This window comes from Actinia tenebrosa, unplaced genomic scaffold (assembly GCF_029948245.1).
Source record: "Actinia tenebrosa isolate PJP-AT-01 unplaced genomic scaffold, QUT_ActTen_1.0 PGA_scaffold9__36_contigs__length_13948895, whole genome shotgun sequence".
Classification (NCBI taxonomy): domain Eukaryota; kingdom Metazoa; phylum Cnidaria; class Anthozoa; order Actiniaria; family Actiniidae; genus Actinia; species Actinia tenebrosa.
Window position 1 is genome coordinate 7946779 of NW_028292586.1, and position 19098 is coordinate 7965876.

General features: G+C 42.1%; 1 protein-coding gene across 1 annotated transcript in view; it reads right to left on the bottom strand.

Moving 5' to 3' along the window:
• Positions 1-19098, bottom strand: part of LOC116306671 (uncharacterized) — a 29926-nt gene that overhangs the window by 9534 nt on the left and 1294 nt on the right. Inside the window, exons 4-6 of the mRNA XM_089024469.1 lie at positions 3829-4301; positions 2951-3680; positions 214-2399 (exon numbers count right to left, since the gene is read on the bottom strand). Coding sequence (XP_088880595.1) covers positions 214-2399; positions 2951-3680; positions 3829-4301 — 3389 coding nt within the window. The remainder of the gene's footprint in view (positions 1-213; positions 2400-2950; positions 3681-3828; positions 4302-19098) is intronic.

A 19098-nucleotide genomic window follows, 5' to 3' on the forward strand; every position in this document is an offset into this window, starting at 1 on the left:
TCGAATATAAGCCCTGCCGGTTATAAGTCCGCCCTCCCTCCCCCCTCCCCCCCCCCCCCCGGATATAACATTCCCCAGAATAAGTCCTGCCGATTATAAGCTGATGAAAAAAACCTTCCGAATGAGTGGCAACAGTATAAGCCCAGGGCTTACAACCGGCTTTTAACCAAGATTCTACAAGAATCAATGTATCATTTGACATGCTGTTCTTACTTTTGGTTCAGCTTTTCCATATACAACGTACTCAGAGTAAGATTCTGTTCTAGGGCCTTTATCCTGTTGGTAAGGCGCATAAAAATAGACTCCTTCTGAGCCCCACTGCTTGCAAGTCCCTGAGCCCCTGGAGTAGCACTACTAGGGGCCTTGCTTAGTACCGACGATAAGTCATCTGAAATAGAAGCTTCGATACTACTTTGGGGAGGTGGTATGGGGAGTTTATCCACTGGGGGAGGGGATAGTGGGCTTATGGACTCGGGTGAGTCAGTAGGTTTTACATCAGGGGGGTTGGTTGGTGGCTCTGGTGGAGAATCGGGAATAACAACACTTGGTTTTGTTGGCTCAACACTGGAACTCGATACAGTCAGGTCTTCAGTTGGTGAAGCACGTGTCACATCACTAGTATTTTGAGCTGAAGAAGGTTCACTGCTGCTCTGTGAATCGGCATCCGGTTTTTCTTCCTTGGTATCCTCGATTGGTTCCTTCTCCAAAACTGGTTTATCTGGTTCAGGAACAGGTTTGTCAGGTTTAACCGGTGTATCCGTTGGTTTTTCAAGGTGTGCTGTCCCTTCCCTACCAGCGCTGTCCAGTATTTTAAACTCTAAGACATCAACGTCCTTGTTAGGTGTTTCGATACTTGGTGCTTTACACTTGGACGGTGGGGGGAGCGATGGTTTGATTATTGACTTATCTAACGAATCAAGCGAGGTACATGTATCCTTTACACCTGAAGAAGATTGGTCCACTATAGAGGATGCAGAAGAGCCTTCCTCTGTTTTAGTCTCTTCATTCTTACTTGTTATAGTTTCTGTAGATTTCGTATCGATGCTTTCCTTTCCTGTATTTTCACTAATTATGACTCCGTCTTTCACATCGGGTGTAATCTTTGAAACATCATCAATAGTTGCACGGTTCTGTGATTCCGATGCTTCTTCTTTTGACTTCTCAAGAGTTTTTAAAGTAGGTTCAATATCAGAACTTGTCGTCTGGGTGGATTGAGACTCTTTGATATCACCAGAGGGGTGGGTGGTTAGTATAGAGGCAGTTTTCAATACCGGCGTGGCCTTCTTCTCAGCGCTAGCATCACATGGTTTTATGATTGGTGGTTGTACTTCACTAGGCTGGACTATTATGACTGGATCAACTACGCCATTAATGATCTTTTGTTCATTTTCTTTGCTTACTTTTTCTGCGTTCAAGTCAGAGGAGCCTTTAGTCTCTACCGAAGGTTCTTTTTGTTTTGTTTCATCTTTAGAAATAATTTCAATTCCATTCTCTTCCTTTTGTACAATAGGCTCTTTAATATTCTCATCGTATTTTTCTTTCCCCTTTTTCTTCCCTTTTTCTTCCACCTTTTCACTTTCTTTCTCTCCTTCCTTCTTTTCTTCGTTTTTCTTGGAGTCTTCCTTTCCCTTATCAGTGTTCGTCTCTGTCCTGCCATCGCTCCCAGGAGGTGCCTTTACGCTTCCTGCACTTGTCTTTTGTTTAGCAGGTGACTCCTCCCTAGGGGTAAAACCGTGATGCTTTCTCTTGGAGTACAACACTTTACCCATCATGCACCCGAAACTCGAATGACCGAGCATGCGCACAAATAATTCACAGCTTGAAAATGCAGAGGCTGTCTTTGAACCTCGGTTGCTATCCGGATCGATTTTATCATAAAAATTAGTATTATCTCGTACGTTTTCCTGTTCTGGTTTCGTAGGTTCAGTGGAACTAGTGCCATTAGTTGTTTTATTGTTTTGTTTTGTATCCTGGATTTTGTCATCTTCATCATCGCTGGGGATCAATGTCACTATACTTGGTTTATCGCCCTTTTCTTTTAATGTTGTTGAAGACACAATACTGGATGGAGGAGCCACAGTTGATGTTCCATGACTGTCACCCGTAAGATTCTTTTCATTGTCTGTCGCACCTGTTAGCTTCTTAGCAGCGACTTTAACAATATTGAACAAAGTATCCCCAACAGTAGCAAGAATGTTTGATTTAGACTTATTTTCGTCGTTCTTGACAGATGGGTCGGAAGGTAACACTTGTGCACCATCATCATCATCACCCGCATCAGCATCATCTTGGGCATCTGCCTCGTGATCTTCGAGTTCTTCCATCATGCTTATACCAAAGACTCGGAATAAAGTGAGTGGACAGTAGTGTTCAGAGCCAAAGTGACTTAGCATCTCAACCTGATAGTGAAAGAATATACAATTAATACACCATTAAAAACTCATGAACAATTTATAAAGCTTTGGTCCAATACTCCAGGTCCGATTCTCTCATGTACAGGGTTAGCCTCGATTTTCGTATGGCAATCATTTTCAATATTCATGCCATTCATGTCAAAGTCCGTGATTTTAAATTGTTTGTATTGTTGAAATTGTGCATTCTTTACCTTACCGTTGGTATTTGTAAATATTTGGACACTGAAATGAGGCTAACCCTGTATAATTGAGATTGCAATCAAAACGGTTGAAAACGGTTTAATGAAGCGACGATCTATGTAGCGGAATATAAAACATGTGCCCTTATCTCTGTACTGTGATATAAACATGCCTAAAGCTGTAGAGCATATTTATATCACAGTGCAGAGAAATACTTGTTTGTCGCAAGAGGCAAGTCTGTCTTCTGATATAAGTTACAAGGTAACATACAAATCAGCATGCACCTTAGATATCAAATATTTTATAATTTTATAATCTCATATATAAATTAATGCAATGTTCCAATAATCTCATACCTTAATGTATTTAGCATAAATAGGCTCATCCAAAGGAAAACTCTGTAAATTTCTTTCATGCCTTGCTTGAAATGTACCCAGTAGAGTCCATTCCCGAGTGGGGTACCTCCCACTCACGTACACCTTAAAGCTCTCAGGCGTCGACGAGAACAACTCAAAGTTTGCAATTTCAATAGTCTTGACTTGTACGTTATCACACAACTCTACGATAAACCAGATCTTGGCACTGCAGGGATTCAACATATATAAGTCTCTGTTATCTTGAAGAATAGCAAATATATTAGAAGCTTCAGGATTTGCTTTTAGTATTTTGGCTCCACAGTCTAGTGATGCATAATTATTTTGTTTTCTTTGTTTGATTTTTCGAGGCTTGTGTTTATCAATGGTTTCAGGGCCAGACCCTTTGACTTCCTTTTGCTGTTTCAGTATATTTTTCTGTTTTTCCTCTTCTTGTAGGTGTTGTCTTTTGAATTCATCAAATGATGGCATTTCTTCAGACGTGGATTTTGTTTCTTCTTCTGCCTGTTTTAGTTCAGCTGTTATACTGTCATCTTCTTTGTCCTTAGATTCTTCTTTGCTTTTTGTTTCCTCCTTTTCGTCTTTGTCTTTTGTATCCTCTTTTATATCTTTAGGTTCTTCCTCTTTTTTATCTTTAAATACACTGGCAGAAGAATCAGCATCTTTCTTATCCGGTACACCTTCAGGGGTAGGTAATGATGTTACCACACTGCTGAACACAAAAAGGATATCAGTGATTTATGAATGAATTTGTGAATGGAAGGAAAAGATGTGTGGATAGATGGGAAACTACTGTTATTTTGAACCTTTTTCTTGCTTGAAATATTTGATCTCAACATAATGCAAAAACAACAATGTACCTTTGTTCTTCCTGTGGTTTTTCAGGTGCAGTTTCATCTTGAATAAGTTTCTCTTCAGCACCTTTGATTTCTTGTATCTCAGCATTCTTTCCCTTTTCTTCACTTTTACATGTTTTTATTCCCTCAGGCTTGATGCCAGATGCCAATAAAAATTCCTGCTGGGGTGCTGGCTCTTCTACAGGCATCTTTTCTTGATGACTGGATTCAGTGACACTAACGATAACTGATGAAGTTGAAGTAATGGTTTCTGTGTCAAAATGAGGAGTGGCTGGTGCAACTGTGGGAATAACTAGCTGTTCTAGTTCTGATGAAGAAATACTTCTCTTGGAAGAGAAGGTAGAGGGACTATCAGTTGATGCTTCGGGGCTTGAAGATGATGGCAATGATGATGAAAAAGATGACGAGGGTGATGAAGTGGTGTATGATGATGATGATGACGATGATGAATCTGACAACTCCCCATTAGATTTTACCTGTAATTAATAAAAATCTTTGATTTAAATTTAAATTGCTACTGGTATTTAAGTATCTGAGTGCAAACCATATATCCTTGAAGTAGTACTAACTAATTGCCCTATTTCACTATGATGTCAATGCTTGTTTATGTGGGGGACAGAAACACTAAATCCAATAGAAAATTCAACAAAATTTGCTCTTAGCGAAACAGTTTAATCTAAAATGGCCTGGTTTTCAGATATAATATGTGTTGATATGTACTAAAAAATATTCTGAGCGTTTGCTGGCTATTCTACTTCTCTTCGTGGATTGATACAGGTTTTAAAACAACTTTTGGTGAATTTGCGTTGATTTGAACCCCTCCCATGACCATGATCCTTTGCGTTTAAACAATAGATTGTTTTGATTTGACGTCATAGTGAAATAGGGCAATTAGTACAAAATAGCACCAATGAAACAATTGAAAACAAAAGAAATAGTTGTGTTTAGTGCTATTTAGTTTTTGTCCCCTTTCACAGATACATGTATATGGTTTGCACTCTGTTATATCAAACTTTAAAAAATATTTAAAGTTTTCCAAGGGTTTTATTATTCAGTCTTAAGTATTAGTCTTACGAAAATGACACCATCCCTGGAAATTGTACCATATAAAACTAGACATGCAATATAGTTTACTGTCCAAATTCTCTTTCAATAAGAGATTGGGAAGATGTTGTATTTAGCGGGTAAAGTTTGGCCCTTTGAGTCCGCCATCAAGCGATAGCATTCCTGGCAATTTTCAGGGATTCAAAGGAAGTGAGGTCATTTGCGCCACACTTCAAAATTTTCAAGACACTAAGAAAAAACAATAATTAGAATGAGACAGCCCATACATTTAATATGCTAACACATATTACAGCATTGGTCATCAAGCTGAAAAAATACTGCAATTTTTTTTCCATATTATATTAAAATTTCTGCTTGAGCACACAATGGTTTCATAGTACTGCAATGGTTTTTTTCCATATTATATTAAAATTTCTGCTTCAGCACACACGCATTTAAAGGACATGTAGCTTCCTGCAAAGCCGAATAAATAGATTTGTGCCAAAAAATACCATGCTCTTGTAAAAATAAGAGAAGCTGCAATTAAATAGACTTACAATGACAAAATCGAATTAAAGTTTCTGCTTGAACACACAGCAGACTGTTAATGCAATTCACTTAAGGCATCAAGGGATATGCAAATATACACTAGTTCACGGACGGATGATAGGTTGTCAAGCAAAGCCAATGAGTAATTAAGGAGCGTTTTTCTACTTTTCAGATCAAAATCATGAAAAATGAATACTAAACATTCACATATAAACCAAAAGAGGCTGTTTGCTGGTAGTTTTGTTTATTTTAGGCTATTTGAAAAAAAATATCCCAAAAAGTCACTTAGGCCATTTTTATTTTCACCCCTTCATTTAATATGCTAACACATACTACAGCATTGGTGCATGTCACTAAAATTATGTAGTGTAGAGTAGGACGAAAATGAGTAGGAGTGTTTTATCAGGTATAAAGCACGAGGCGTAGCCGAGTGCTTTTATACCTGATAAAACACAATCTACGAGTTTTTTGAACTGCTTAAAATACTCATGAACAATTTATAAGATTTTGGTTCAACTGGAGCCACCATACACGTCACGAACATGGATTTTTATACTTTGTTAGAGATTTGACGTCACGGGCATGCGCAACCAGATTCAACAGAAGCTCCCACACGTTGGATATTGCATGCCAAGGCAAAGACAGGCACGTTAGTCAAAGATCATTAGGGTTGACTATGACCTTGATGAAGCTCTATGTCTTCATCTAAACTTGGATGTATACTTCATCCCTGATGAAATCATCCTCATAGTATTCGAGTGGTCTTTATATAAAGATCACATGTGTCTTTATATAAAATCACTTGAATACTAATGAAGAGGACTTTATCGAGTATAAAGGTTCATGCACGTGAAGCGTATGGTGGCTGCAATTGGACCATAACCTTATGAATTATTAATGAGTGTTTTAAATTTATTTAATGATTTCAATGATATAGATATGACATGTACCAAGAGAAAACCTATGAGAATTCGTTCAACATAATCTGTGAGGAATGAATTGTAAAATTTGGCATTTTTACTTAACACATGGCAGGGAACAAGGAGCAGGGGGGCTGGGGGGCTATAGCCCCCCCAATAATTTGGTCGCCATTTTAAATTTTGCGCAATATTTCCATGAATTTAGTACAAAAATATTTTTCCAATGTCCCTCAAAATGCTGGAAATCGCATTTCCGAGAGTCGTGATTTCAAAATTTCCAAGGGGCCCCCTAGTTACTCCAGCCTTCAGTGGTCGATAGCCCCCCAAAAACATAATATGCTCCACGGTCCCTGCATGGGCTTAATATAATATTGAAAAGGAAAACAGTCTGCAAGTGCGGATATAAACAAGATATGACAATTAGTCCACTTTGAATAACTAATGCATTCAGGAACAGAATTTTTATATCTCCTGCTGTTTAAAGCGATTTATTGGATGCCCAATGAGAAAAGTCACAAGCTTGATTAAAAATCCATTCAATGACTTGAGGAGCAGGTTTTGTTTAACCTTGTCAAGACTGTTTTGACAGTTATATGCAAGCTGGATAGATAATAATGCGAATATTGGGAAATCTTAATTCATTTCGTAAGTTTTTCGTATGAAATGAAATAAATAACATTAATCCACTTTTTATTTTTCAGGAACATTCTTTTGAGTAATTTGAACAAGCAATGAAAAAAACGTGTCGATCAGAATTGATGGTATATTTATTCAGAATCTATGAGTTGTAAACATGTTTTCTTTCACGCTCAGCAATCAAGAATAATAAAATCATATGTTGCCCAAAGCAGCTTATCTAATGAAATACGAATAAATTGATCAATCTAGAATAATTTCTTCCTGCAAACTGTCTCCAATAATGTCACAGAGATAAGATTTCTAACATTCATTCTTGAAAATAGTTGGTGAATGGTGACAAGTTTGTATAAGTTCGCACGAGTTTAGATTAAATGTTTGTGGACGGTTTGGGGAAATCGAGGTCCAATATTATGAGGTCCAAAGATTTAAATGAATACAGATGAAGTAGAATATTAAAATATTTCTTGTTCAACGTGTACAAGACATTGGATTCCTTTCTCGATAGGTTTTCATATCCAAGCAACAGGGATGAAAACTCATATACAAGAGGAAATGTTGACATTAATTTTCTTAGATTTGTTGGTTTCCACTTACCTCATTCTCCTCCTCAACGTTTATCGCGAATTATTTTGGCCATTTAAGGAAGGTTTTGACCCTGTACCTACTTCTGGGTTCTCTACATGACATATTCTGTGATAAGAAGAGTATAAATACTATTGTAATAAGAATAAGAAACTAAAGTGTACGTACTACAGTGAACAAGTTTGTTACTTCCCATAACTGAATTACTCAAGACAGTAAGATAGCATTAGTACCTTAAAACGCTGAGGAAAAACTGCTAAAACTCAAAGAAAACCTCTGAAATTCATAGTATGAATGAAATGAGTAATGGTTTTATAATATTCGACCAATGAATTTCCGAAAGGGTTCGAAATAATTGCAATATAGTGAGGCTTTTTGGTTTCATTCTGTTGCAACACAACCACCCATGCCTCCATTTTGAGGACGTGTTTTTTGCCCGACCGGTAAGGACTGGTGTTTAGTTACAATAAACTCACGCGAAACTACCTTAGGGGGGAGGGGAAGGTGGGGAACAACATTCATATTTCCACAACCTAAAATATCGCCCTCCTCGAGACTAAAACATTTTCTCAAGACTAAACCAGAAAGAATTTCCACTTTATTAAAGGAATTTCTTTATATATATTTTACATGTATTACTAGTAAAAATATTTCATTACCTTATAATTTTTATATCCCGTGTAAATACTCCAGCACAAGTTCACCATCGATTCTCGTGCCATTGGATTTATTTCTAATTTATTTAAATAATATCAGTCTGGGCCTAGAGATGGCATTATTATATGTTATAGGACTCATGCTATCCAATTAAGAATTAATTGGACGCGGACAACAAAATTGTCCAAGACTACAAAATTTGGCAGTCAGAGGAATTTTTTCAAAGTCTATTATTTCGATTGGACAGCATAAAATCCCTTACCTTTAATTATATAGCTGCTAATTAATCCCATATCAACAAGACTGTCCAATTAAGAAAATAATTGGACAGTTACCTATAATGTGATTAATGAGAAGCTGTATCATTATCTATGTTATATAGTTTTGGACTACTGGGTAACGTTGTTTTGGAAATATCTACCTATCTTCAATTATTATTTCCTATGCTTGACCGTGAGAAGCGAATTTCGCAAAAATTTTGTTTTTAAATGGTTTTTGTACGATAATTTTTTCACCCAGTAAATTTCGTAGAAGTGGATTTTACTTCCAGCATCCAACCCTCAAATGGCGTCCGGTTTGAACCAATCATAATGCTAGTACAGTAATCTGAAATGGTCCAATCACAGCGCTTCAATCAAAGCCATTTCCAAGTTAGGCGCGAAAGGTTTTACCCACTCGTATAATTCTGCCGTATTGTGTCAAACAGGATGAAACCGGTAAAATAAGAATTGATTTATCTAGTGATAAATCATGAAGGCAAAAATTCAAGTTTCCAACGCCATAATTTCTCTCTCTATACCTCTTCTCAAAAAGGACGTATATTTGCCTCGTCTCCCTAAAATGCTATTACGCTCTTCTACGTGTCTCACAATCTGCCCACCAGTTGGCTTTTCGGTCGTAGGTTTCGCTATCGCAAAGAGAAGCCAGAAGCAAGCGGGAGCGAAGAGCCATCGACCCCAAGGTAATTATCATAGAAGGCTGAGAACAAGAGCCTCGGGGCAGGGAATGTGGCGCGCCAGGGGGGGGGACGGTGTAAGAGGCAGGGGAGGAGGGCGAAGAGGTCGAGGTAGGGGGCAATGAGAAGGGATAGGGGCGGCCGGACGGGCAGTGGTGGCCCGAGCAGGGGGGGGCGATTTAGGGGTGGGCGAGAGGGGGGGGGGGGACGAGGGTTGGGGGAAGGAGGCGATGTGGGGAGGATAGAATACCGAGGGGGAGGTTTAGAAGCGGGCGGATGCCGGGTGGAGGAGGGGGGAGGAGGGAGGGGGAGGAGGAGGGGTCGGGAGGACAGGGGAGGGGGCGGGGAGGGACGGGGTTTGGGAGGGAGTCGGGGGGGGGGGGGGGGGTGGATGGGGGGTAGGGGCGGTGTGCTGGTGGAGGGGCGGTGGGTCTGGATGGGGAGGGGGCGGGGCGGGGAGGTGGATGGAGGGCAGGGGGGGCGGAGGGGGTAGGGGCCGGGGAAAGGGGGGAGGGGGGGGGTGGCGGTTTGGGGGGAGGGGGCGGGGGGGGGGGGGGGGGGGGGGCGAGGGGGGGGGCGGGGTCGGAGGCTGGAGGACGGGGACGTGATGGTGGGGGGGCGGGGGGGGGGGGTGGGTGGGTTGTGCGGGGTGGGGGGGGGGGCGGGAGGGGCGGAGGAGGTGTGGTGGCGGGGGAGGGGGGGGGGGGGGGGGGAACGGCGTGGTGGGGGGGGGGGGACGGGAGGGGTTCTTGGTGGGGGGGTGGGGGTGTGTCCGTCTGGCCGGGGACACGAACAACAAAACCCAGACCAGCCACGTGGGCTCTCGGAAGTCGGGCCGAGGGGGGGCTGCGGCCGGGAGGGGGGGGGAGGGGCTTGGGAGCTGGTTGGGGGTGGGGGTGGTGCGTGGTGTTGTCGTGGTGGGGTGTGGGGCGTTGGCGGGGGTTTGGGGCGGCAGAAAAAGAGCCAAGAACATACTTAACAGAGTCGCATAGAAAGAAAAAGTAATTAATGCTTAAATTTAGAGTGTCCATGCTTTAGATACGACCTGAAACGGGCTCGCCTAATATTTGGGTGTTCGATGACTCGTAAAGCAAGAAAGTTAAATTATGCCAGAGCCTTTCAGCCTTTCCAAAGCGCTATACCATGGTTGTGCAACCTCAATCGCTCCTAAGACTTTACTGTTTTGGCATGTAGTCAAAAAGAATTTTCTATAGTGGGAAACATACGTTACTGCCTTACGCACGACACTGCTAAATGGACTTTCCATGTCGAGATCGAGTCATTCATCCACATCACATTGCGTAGTAAGGTATATCCCCACACATAAAAAACCGCTCAACGGAAATGTAATTTGGGTAATAGGGATAATGACAGTACAAAGAGTCGGTATATCTGAGATATCTGGACGGGGTTGCAGCACATGAAAATTTTTGGGGACTAAATGGAATCGCATGGCGGTCCATCTTTTGTAAAGTATTGACTATTCTATTTCAGACTAAAATAAATTATAACTCGAGCATCCGACTTCCAATGCAGTGTCGAGCAGGGTAAAAAGTCCTTCTTCGTACAGCAGGCGGACATCCATCCCCTTACAGTACCCCCTAAGTAGGGCCTAATGTTAAGTAGTTGCCGGAATTTGCGGTGCAGTGCCGTCCAGGAGGTCGCCTTTGAAGACTGGTAAGCCGTATAGTCGAGCTCATTTATTTGATTGGGCTTTCGTCGCCCATGTCCAATGAAATTGTCTAAGTTACAGACGAGATCTCTGAGTGCAAGAGTTCAAAGATACTTTTCCCATTAGTGCCAATAAGAAGTCTGGTTCGCCTTTTGGTAGTCCAGGATGACGCGGTTCGTGACTCATGTGCTAGCATTTATTTTGTTGACGATGGTGTGTAACTGATATTCTTCTGCTTTAGGACTTGTCGCTAGCAGTAGCTGCTTGAATAGAGGCCTGGCGTGGCATTATTTTGTTCTAGGAAGAAAAGAATGGTTGATTCAGTCGCAAGCAGGTAACAACAAACGTTCCCCTCCCTCCCTACCTCCTTTTTACTATGGTGACACCTCGACAGACGCTCGCTCGTTTGGTACATATATTGCTATATAAAAAAGATTATTGTATTGCTATTGCTTATGTATCATATAAAAGACCACATAAATCACTAATGATCGTTGGGGTGGGGGGGTTGGGCGGGACGGGGGACGGGGTGCGTGGGAGACACTGTAAGAAGCCCTGCAACTCGGGGTAATCCCGTACAACTCACTATTTAGTGGATTAAAAAGTTCATAAGAGAGAATTCATAGACCTGCAAATCTCCTGTTGCGTTGGACAGCTGAGGTAACAGCGGGGCGCGCCGCGGGAGGAAGCCGTCAAGCAGCACGGCGGAGGGCGGGACAGGGGAAACATGACGCTCGCGGGAAAAACAGGAAGAGGACCAACAAGCAAAAAGAGCAAAGAAGACATTAGACAACATCTTTCGGCAATTACACAGAGATTACTGCATGTAGTCAATATTGAGCGAAGGTTGGCCACATGTTAGTTGCAGTTGGACATCCCCCCCATCTAAAATTTACTGTTAGACAAGTATATGATAGATAAGGGACTGGTAGTCCAGTGAAAAATTCACAACTTAATCGCCGACTCTCTTGTCTAGAATAGCTTTTCATTACTGATCATCATCTAATATTGGTCTCCCTTGGGGAAACAAACATTGTGGCGTTGCGTTTGTGAACTGGTATATAAATTGCGAATTTTTCTCGAAAATTCACACGCGATAGTGATTTTTGTTCTCCCCTAGGTAAAACAAAGTCTTTGCGCTCAGCCTCGACAGCTACTGTATAGAAATGGCAGTGGATTGGTATTTTCTAAGGCTTTAGCACCGTTTTTCCGTGATTGGCGTGTCACCAGCACTTCATCCGGATCTTACGCATCAGCATATTAAAAGGTGCCCTACAGCATGATTTGCCGATGAAAGCACTCAACACACAAAGTCTTTTGTGGAAGAATCAATGTTTGCTAGCGCACAGCTAACACAAGCCAAGTCGACGAGTGAGGAATTATATGATTAAACTGCAAGGTATCAGTGAATACGATACTACAGTCAAACTGGACCCAAAAGTCAAGGTTTTTCTTGAGACTCTGTCGTAGCAAGAAATATGGTTTGCTTACCAATCGTTTCAGTCTCGAACGACAACTGATCAGTCAAAGTGCTCAAGCTCTGGACTTTTTTCTTGAAAATAACTTTCATCCATCAAGTTCTTGAACTTCCCCTGAAAGCAGATTATTGAAGCATGTACCTTGGAACACACTGAATCACCATTTGTAATCGCGTTTGACAGCGCACAACAGTAAATAAGGCGTTGCCAAGCTCTTCTGCAGCCGATTACAGTGGATCATCCAACCATTCCACTGCAAAAAAGTACTTGTTAAGCTGTTATTCACTTTGATTGCAGGGACTGTGGGTAGGATGTAAAACCAAATTTAAATCTAAACAATATTTATGCGTTTTGAATTTCGGGAGTCCGGTTGGGTAACCTTCATATTTAATAATGTTACTCACTAACAGGCTACCAAGGACGTATCATCTTCTGTCGTGCTCACGAGGTAAGTCTTTGAAAAGAGACTGTGTATGCTCCTCATAGGATAGTTCCCGTCAGCTGACCAGATACGGTTCCTCATTCTCAGATTTGTTTTTCTAGTTGGGATTTTTGTGTTTTTGTAGACTGTCCCTTTGGGATAGACAGATTTTTTGCTGTTCGTGTAGAGTTTGTTGGAAATTGTTCTTGAACCCTGAATGTAGTTTAGGAAAATGATAAAATGAGCCATGTCCATGTCACGCGATCACTCTTATATTCCTAGTGGTAGTCAGCGATCACGCCACAGCCAGAAAACCACGAAGATGCCAATTCAGTTACGCGATTATTCTACAGCATGAAAAAAAACTAAATCAAAGACTTCATACATCGCTTCAGATCTTACAGACAGATATATGTATATCGAGAAAAACGAGAAACATAGGTCCACATTGCAGTCCAAGATAGGGCATCCGTCACGCAAGTGTATAGAGCGTTTTGAAACCAAATGTCATGTTGTCACGCCATAATACAGCTTGGGCTGCCTGAGGATTAGATTGACAGCCTTGGGGGAAATTAAAATATTCGCGAGGTAAAACGATTGTATTGTCTTGTCGATGTTTACTGGCTGCAAATGAAGTTCGGTACTTACCGGTCTATACATGTTGTTGTGAACTGCTGCTGCAGCTGGAGCTATGAGATGTTACTTGTAGTTTTGTGATCCTTGACGAGGTCTGTGTGGTGGATGTATTGAGGAGGTGGTCAGTTGTTATTACGTTCAATTTCGGGTCTGTCGTAATTGATGACAGACAAACCAGCCTCGATCTGCAAACAACGTCAAGTCAGAACCTATTTATCTATCATAACGTGCATATGTTTCCTATAATTTGCATCACGATCTTGACGGTGTCGCGCACAGAAACCGGCTTATATTGTTTACGTTTGTATGGGTTTATGTTGGTTGGTGTGCGATTCAGTTTGGGGGTTAGCTTTTCGGTTTATAATAAGCTTAAGATTGTAAGTCGATCTGCGCACAAGAAAGGACCTATAAAGAGCAAAAGTACTGACTAAATATAGCTGGGTTCCTGTGTGTCGCGAAAGCATAATATAGTAAATTAGTGGTGTTGAACGCTGTGCTGTGATTGCCAGAACGGTTGACCTTGACGTGATATACGAATCTTTTCAACTTTCAACAAGTGTATTTGCATTATAAATATTTTCAGTAGCGTTAATAAAAATTGGGACCGATGGCAATGTGTAGATCAGGCTTTTACATGCTGAATCGATCTTTCCGCTGGCCAGCACTTTGAGTTTTTGTAAGTTTTGGAACGCTGCGTTTATGTTACAAAATTTTTACAAAATGTTGTTACACAATAATAATGTCAAATAATAATTATAAGTAATAATAATGCTACAATAATAATTAATAATATAAACCCAAAGTGCTCGTAGAATAAACGAACTTTGTCGTTATCTTGACATACCACTCCTCTCGGATTAGGTGTGACTGAGACATTGAGTCGAGCACCATTCTACATGCGTAGGAGGCAGTAATATCCATGTCTTCCAAGCCATGGTCCGTATCATCCCTGTGCAGGCTATGAGTGGTCCAATTGATATATGGACCCAGACTCTGTAGGGGAGGGTCGGATATGTCGGGGTTGTTTGTCTTGACTTGCACGGGTGCCAGTCGTAGTTATTGAATGACCTTTTCTTCGATACGCTCGCTTGTACAGTTTGCTTGGGTGTTTTCACCCGAGGTCGTTCCCGTGTACATACCGCGCGTCCGTAATGTTACTTCAGCACCTTACAAAATAAGAGTCAAAATTAGAGTAGTTAGTATTGAAAGTGGGGTAATGGTGAATTGTGTTCGCAAAGCTGATATAGCCACTGTCGTATAGTAAGTCAGTTCTGTTAATCGACCTAGTGAGCGTAATACTTTTCTTTAGGACACGGTCATTTCTGAGATATGAAGTCTTTGTTGAGTGACATATGTGTCTGTAGGCGCAACATACCACCCCATCAGGCATGACCCTGATCCACACCCTGAGTGGCCCCCACTGCCCCTGGGCTCCGCCCCCGGTGGCCGTCGGTATCTAACCACCTCAAACACACCCCACCCGAGATCCTGTCCGTCCTCCTATTCCCAGTCTGTGTTTCCGATCCCAGCCCGGGTCTGTGGCCGCGCTGTCGCCGCCGTGCTCTTGTCTAGTTCGTATGTTCGGTGTGTGTACATGTTTGTCCCCCCACACTGCCCCACCACCTCCATCGTCACCTTCTGAACCCGGGTCCACTCATTGTCTATCGCTGTTTTTTTTTTACGGTTCTCTATATTTATCATGTCGGTGTGTGGTGTGGATGTCTTACCCCCCCCACTGCATGATGTTTGCACCCTAGCTCTCCCATGCCATCAGTTGCCAAACGGCTCATATCTTGTTCAGCTTACTCATCAGACCGTTTATCAGCTTCACCCTCCCCCCCTGAGCGGTCTCTGACACACACTGACTGGGACTCTGGCCCTGCGGTTGTTTTTTCATACTTCTTCGCAGACGCGTGGCATGACTAGTGTGAGTTGACGCGACATAACTCAAAGAAGTCTCGGTCAGCGCTACTGATCAACCACCAACAAGACTATTAGACCTGTTCGTTTATGTGTTTTGACGCTAGTCAGACTAGAGCACGAGTTGACCCGGGCGCGGTTGAGTTTGTAGTATGGATCTCTCGACCTCGAATCGAGATTTTTAAACCTATCTGCCAGTGGACCCCACACAGTGACCAGAACAGGAGGGTGTCACAGACAAGAAAGAAGAGAAAGCCAGTTCCCACCACCCGTGTCGTCGGCCTCTTTTTTAAGCCAGTAGAGGCATCTTCTTGAGGTTGTCAGATCCTCGGTCGACAGTTGTGGGAGGTCGCTGTGCGAGAACAATCAGACACACAGTGTGATCAGCGGCGACGTGTTTTTGGAGTAGTTCTAGAATTATTACTCGGCAATTGTTGTAGATGATTGGATATACAAATGATTGTGCCTTTTTGGATTTGTTGTTCGTACTGTTTGTAGTATGCTTGTGCTTAGTTGGGCAATAACGAAGAGAACCGCCGGCCCCCCCGCCCATTTAAGACCAAAGAGTCACTCGCACCGTCCCTCAACCCCACACCAACCCACCCCCCAACCCCGGGGGGGCGCCCCGGCCCCCCCCCCCATGCAATGGAAAACGTATTGTGATGAAGGATTCGTATATGTTTTGTTCATGTACATACAAACAACAGCCGCCTCATCTTCTATCCCCATGAATCATTTCAAACAACTGTCGAATCAGCATCATCATCAACATGTCATAACAAGGCAAAACAGCGTGCGCATCTCTGTTCTTCATTCCCTATGATCATTACCAACACTGTTCATCTCGCTTCAGTATTCCTCAGTCATCAAACAAACAGTACGCATATCTGTCCTATATCCATGATCAAATCAACACTGTCATCAGCATCATCATCAACATCAACAAACAGCCGAACATCTTCTGGTCCCTGGATGTCATTACCACGCCATGTCGATCATCATAATCATCATCATCAACAGCCGCATTCATCTTCTATTTCCCATGAATACTATATATCCAACAGTCTGTCATCAGCTCTCGTGATCATCAACAACATCCGCATCATCTCTCATCGTCATCAACAGCATCCGCCTCATTTTGTCTAACCGTCTCACATCATTACTTCACCACCACATAATCTCCATCGCATCAACAGACGCATCACACACATGCATCTTGTATACGATCCTCACTACATATATACACTATCATCACCCACGACACCATCATCTCAATTCATCACAGCATGTCCACGTCATCGTGTGTATCACATTTACACCCATATATTTGATCAACACTAGTCATAAACCACCACCCATCATCTCCATCCTGTCACATGAAACACGACATCCGCATCATTTTGTATAAAACGTCATCATCATCCATTCCATCATCAGCCAGCCACTCATGCCATCATCCATCATCGGACAGCAGCAACGCAATCATCTTGTATATCATCGTAATTTATCCACTATTATCAACACCAACACCACCTCTCGTCATCAACAGCATTCCACATGTCGTCTTAGAATGTATACCTAATATCTCAGACACACATCCAAACTCCAAAACACTATCGAAATATGACCAAGAAAAAGTACCAGAAAAGTTAAAAGAATATTCTACTTTTTTGACAACAAATATCCAAGTGCGTTAGTTTAAATGAAATTTTCATTGTGTGACATCATAGGTTTTACACAAAGTGCACACTTCACATAGTTCGCAGGACAAGTTGGCCCAGACCAGAAATGGTACGCGAATAACAGCGTGCTTCACTGAAAAACATCTTAATCAAGAGAAGACACAGACAATATGTTTCTCACCTGCGCATGAATCCAGTTTCAGAAAAGGTCTTGATAGCTCTTCTCTGAGCGATGATAACTCGAAAATCTTTATGAGCCAACATATAAATCATAGAATGTGAAAAATATTATTCATTGTGGAAAAGTAAGGAAAATGATATATTCATTTGGTCTCCGATTGGGATTGGTCATTTGCAGAGTGACCGCGACGTTATTCGACTGCAGTTGCAGGATCACGTCACCCTAGACCCCTCTTTAGACGAAGCAGTTGCGTAAACTGTTATTTAGTTCACGTGGCCTATTCCTCCCTATGGCAATGCCCACTGGCATTGCAGCTTAAAGTCGTACGTACTATCTGCCCCTAAAGAATTTCGTGACATTAGCTCGTCGCATTAGCCTAAGATAAGAGCATGCCGACAGTCTGCTGGGCATTCTTTTGCGGTGCGGGGGCCTTCCCGGTCCCCCAGCACCCAGCCATAACATCAACACGGACCCCCATACACGTCAATGCTCCCACCCCCGCTGACCACCCTTCAACGGCTCCCCACAATGTTCTGCCAGACAGAACGCTGTAATGACAAATTAGCTTTCCGTTCGTAAGCGAGGTTCCCTTCGGAGCTGGTGCCCGTGAAGCGTGAGCGCATAAAAATACAGTAACGTTCATGTGAAAAGTACAGTCAAAAGCATTGCAAAAGTCGACAATTTGAGGAGGCAGTAAATTTTGTGAAGACTTGAAAAGTTCACGAACGGAAGTGGTCATGCGTGCCGTGTAGGAAGCATTCTGATTGATAAGAAGTTGACCTTGGGCATGGCGATTGCGTTATCTTAAGTCGTCACTTCCGTGCCGTGACTGTACTACAAAGCGTTTCCACACTCACACGAAAACTTTCCAGAACAGACACAACACCCACCAAACAAAACAAAACAAACTTACAAAAACGATGTACGATCGTGTTTCTATATTAATAGGAAATAGTACACTTTACTTGGATGGAGTCATTCAAAGTTCGCCTGTACTTACACAGTCAATCGCCATCACTTTTCGATAACTGAAAGAATCCGTAAGAAACTGATTAATATCAAATTTCTTTATGAAAAAATTAAAAAACAAGCCAAAACTCATATGGTTACGCCTCAAATTGTCTGCGGTTTTGACTTGTCGTTGAATAATAATCTTTTTATTTGTATAGCAGGCTGATTATTTTGGCAGCTCGCCCTCTTCCGCGATTGTGTCGTACCTGACAACTTTCACTACACTCACTACCACGGACATTCTATATTTTACAATATACCACACTTCGACTCACATGTTGATTTTTACGGAGGGAGGAAAACCGGAGAAAAACCCCGTGCCAAAGGGAGAGGAAGAAACAAACACATCAAATCATGCTCGACAACTATCTGCTCGATTCGGTAGAGAACAGCTGACCTGGAAAAATCCGATTGGAACTGTTAGAATGAAAAAAACTGAAGGGATAAATAAGCAGTGAACTCTGTATTTTCCACAATGAACCCTCATGTGTTGGGGGCTGTTGTTTGAACTTCACGTCTTGTGATGTTCACTAAGAGCGGCTTCTATAAGACCTGTCTTTTGTTTCTTCACAATTCACAGCACAGTCTCACTCAAGTTTATCGCCAATTATCTAGAGATACGTGTTTCTCGGTTTCAATCTGAGTCGCAGATCATGTTGTCATTCGTCTGCCCGAGGAAAGAAGAAAGACAAAAACGTCATCTCAGTAGAGGAAAAATACAAAAAAATGGGTTTCAACGTTTATCTTTCTGATATTTAACTTGAAAGATCAGTCATGTAAATATTCAGATTTAGTTCAAAAATACTACGATTAGACCCTCACCCCGCGACTAGCAGTACTTACCAGTTAGATAGGAGGTTTTATGGAGTTTAATTATGAACAAAAGATACCCCGAACCCGCCCCCTACTGTTGGATATGTACTGGA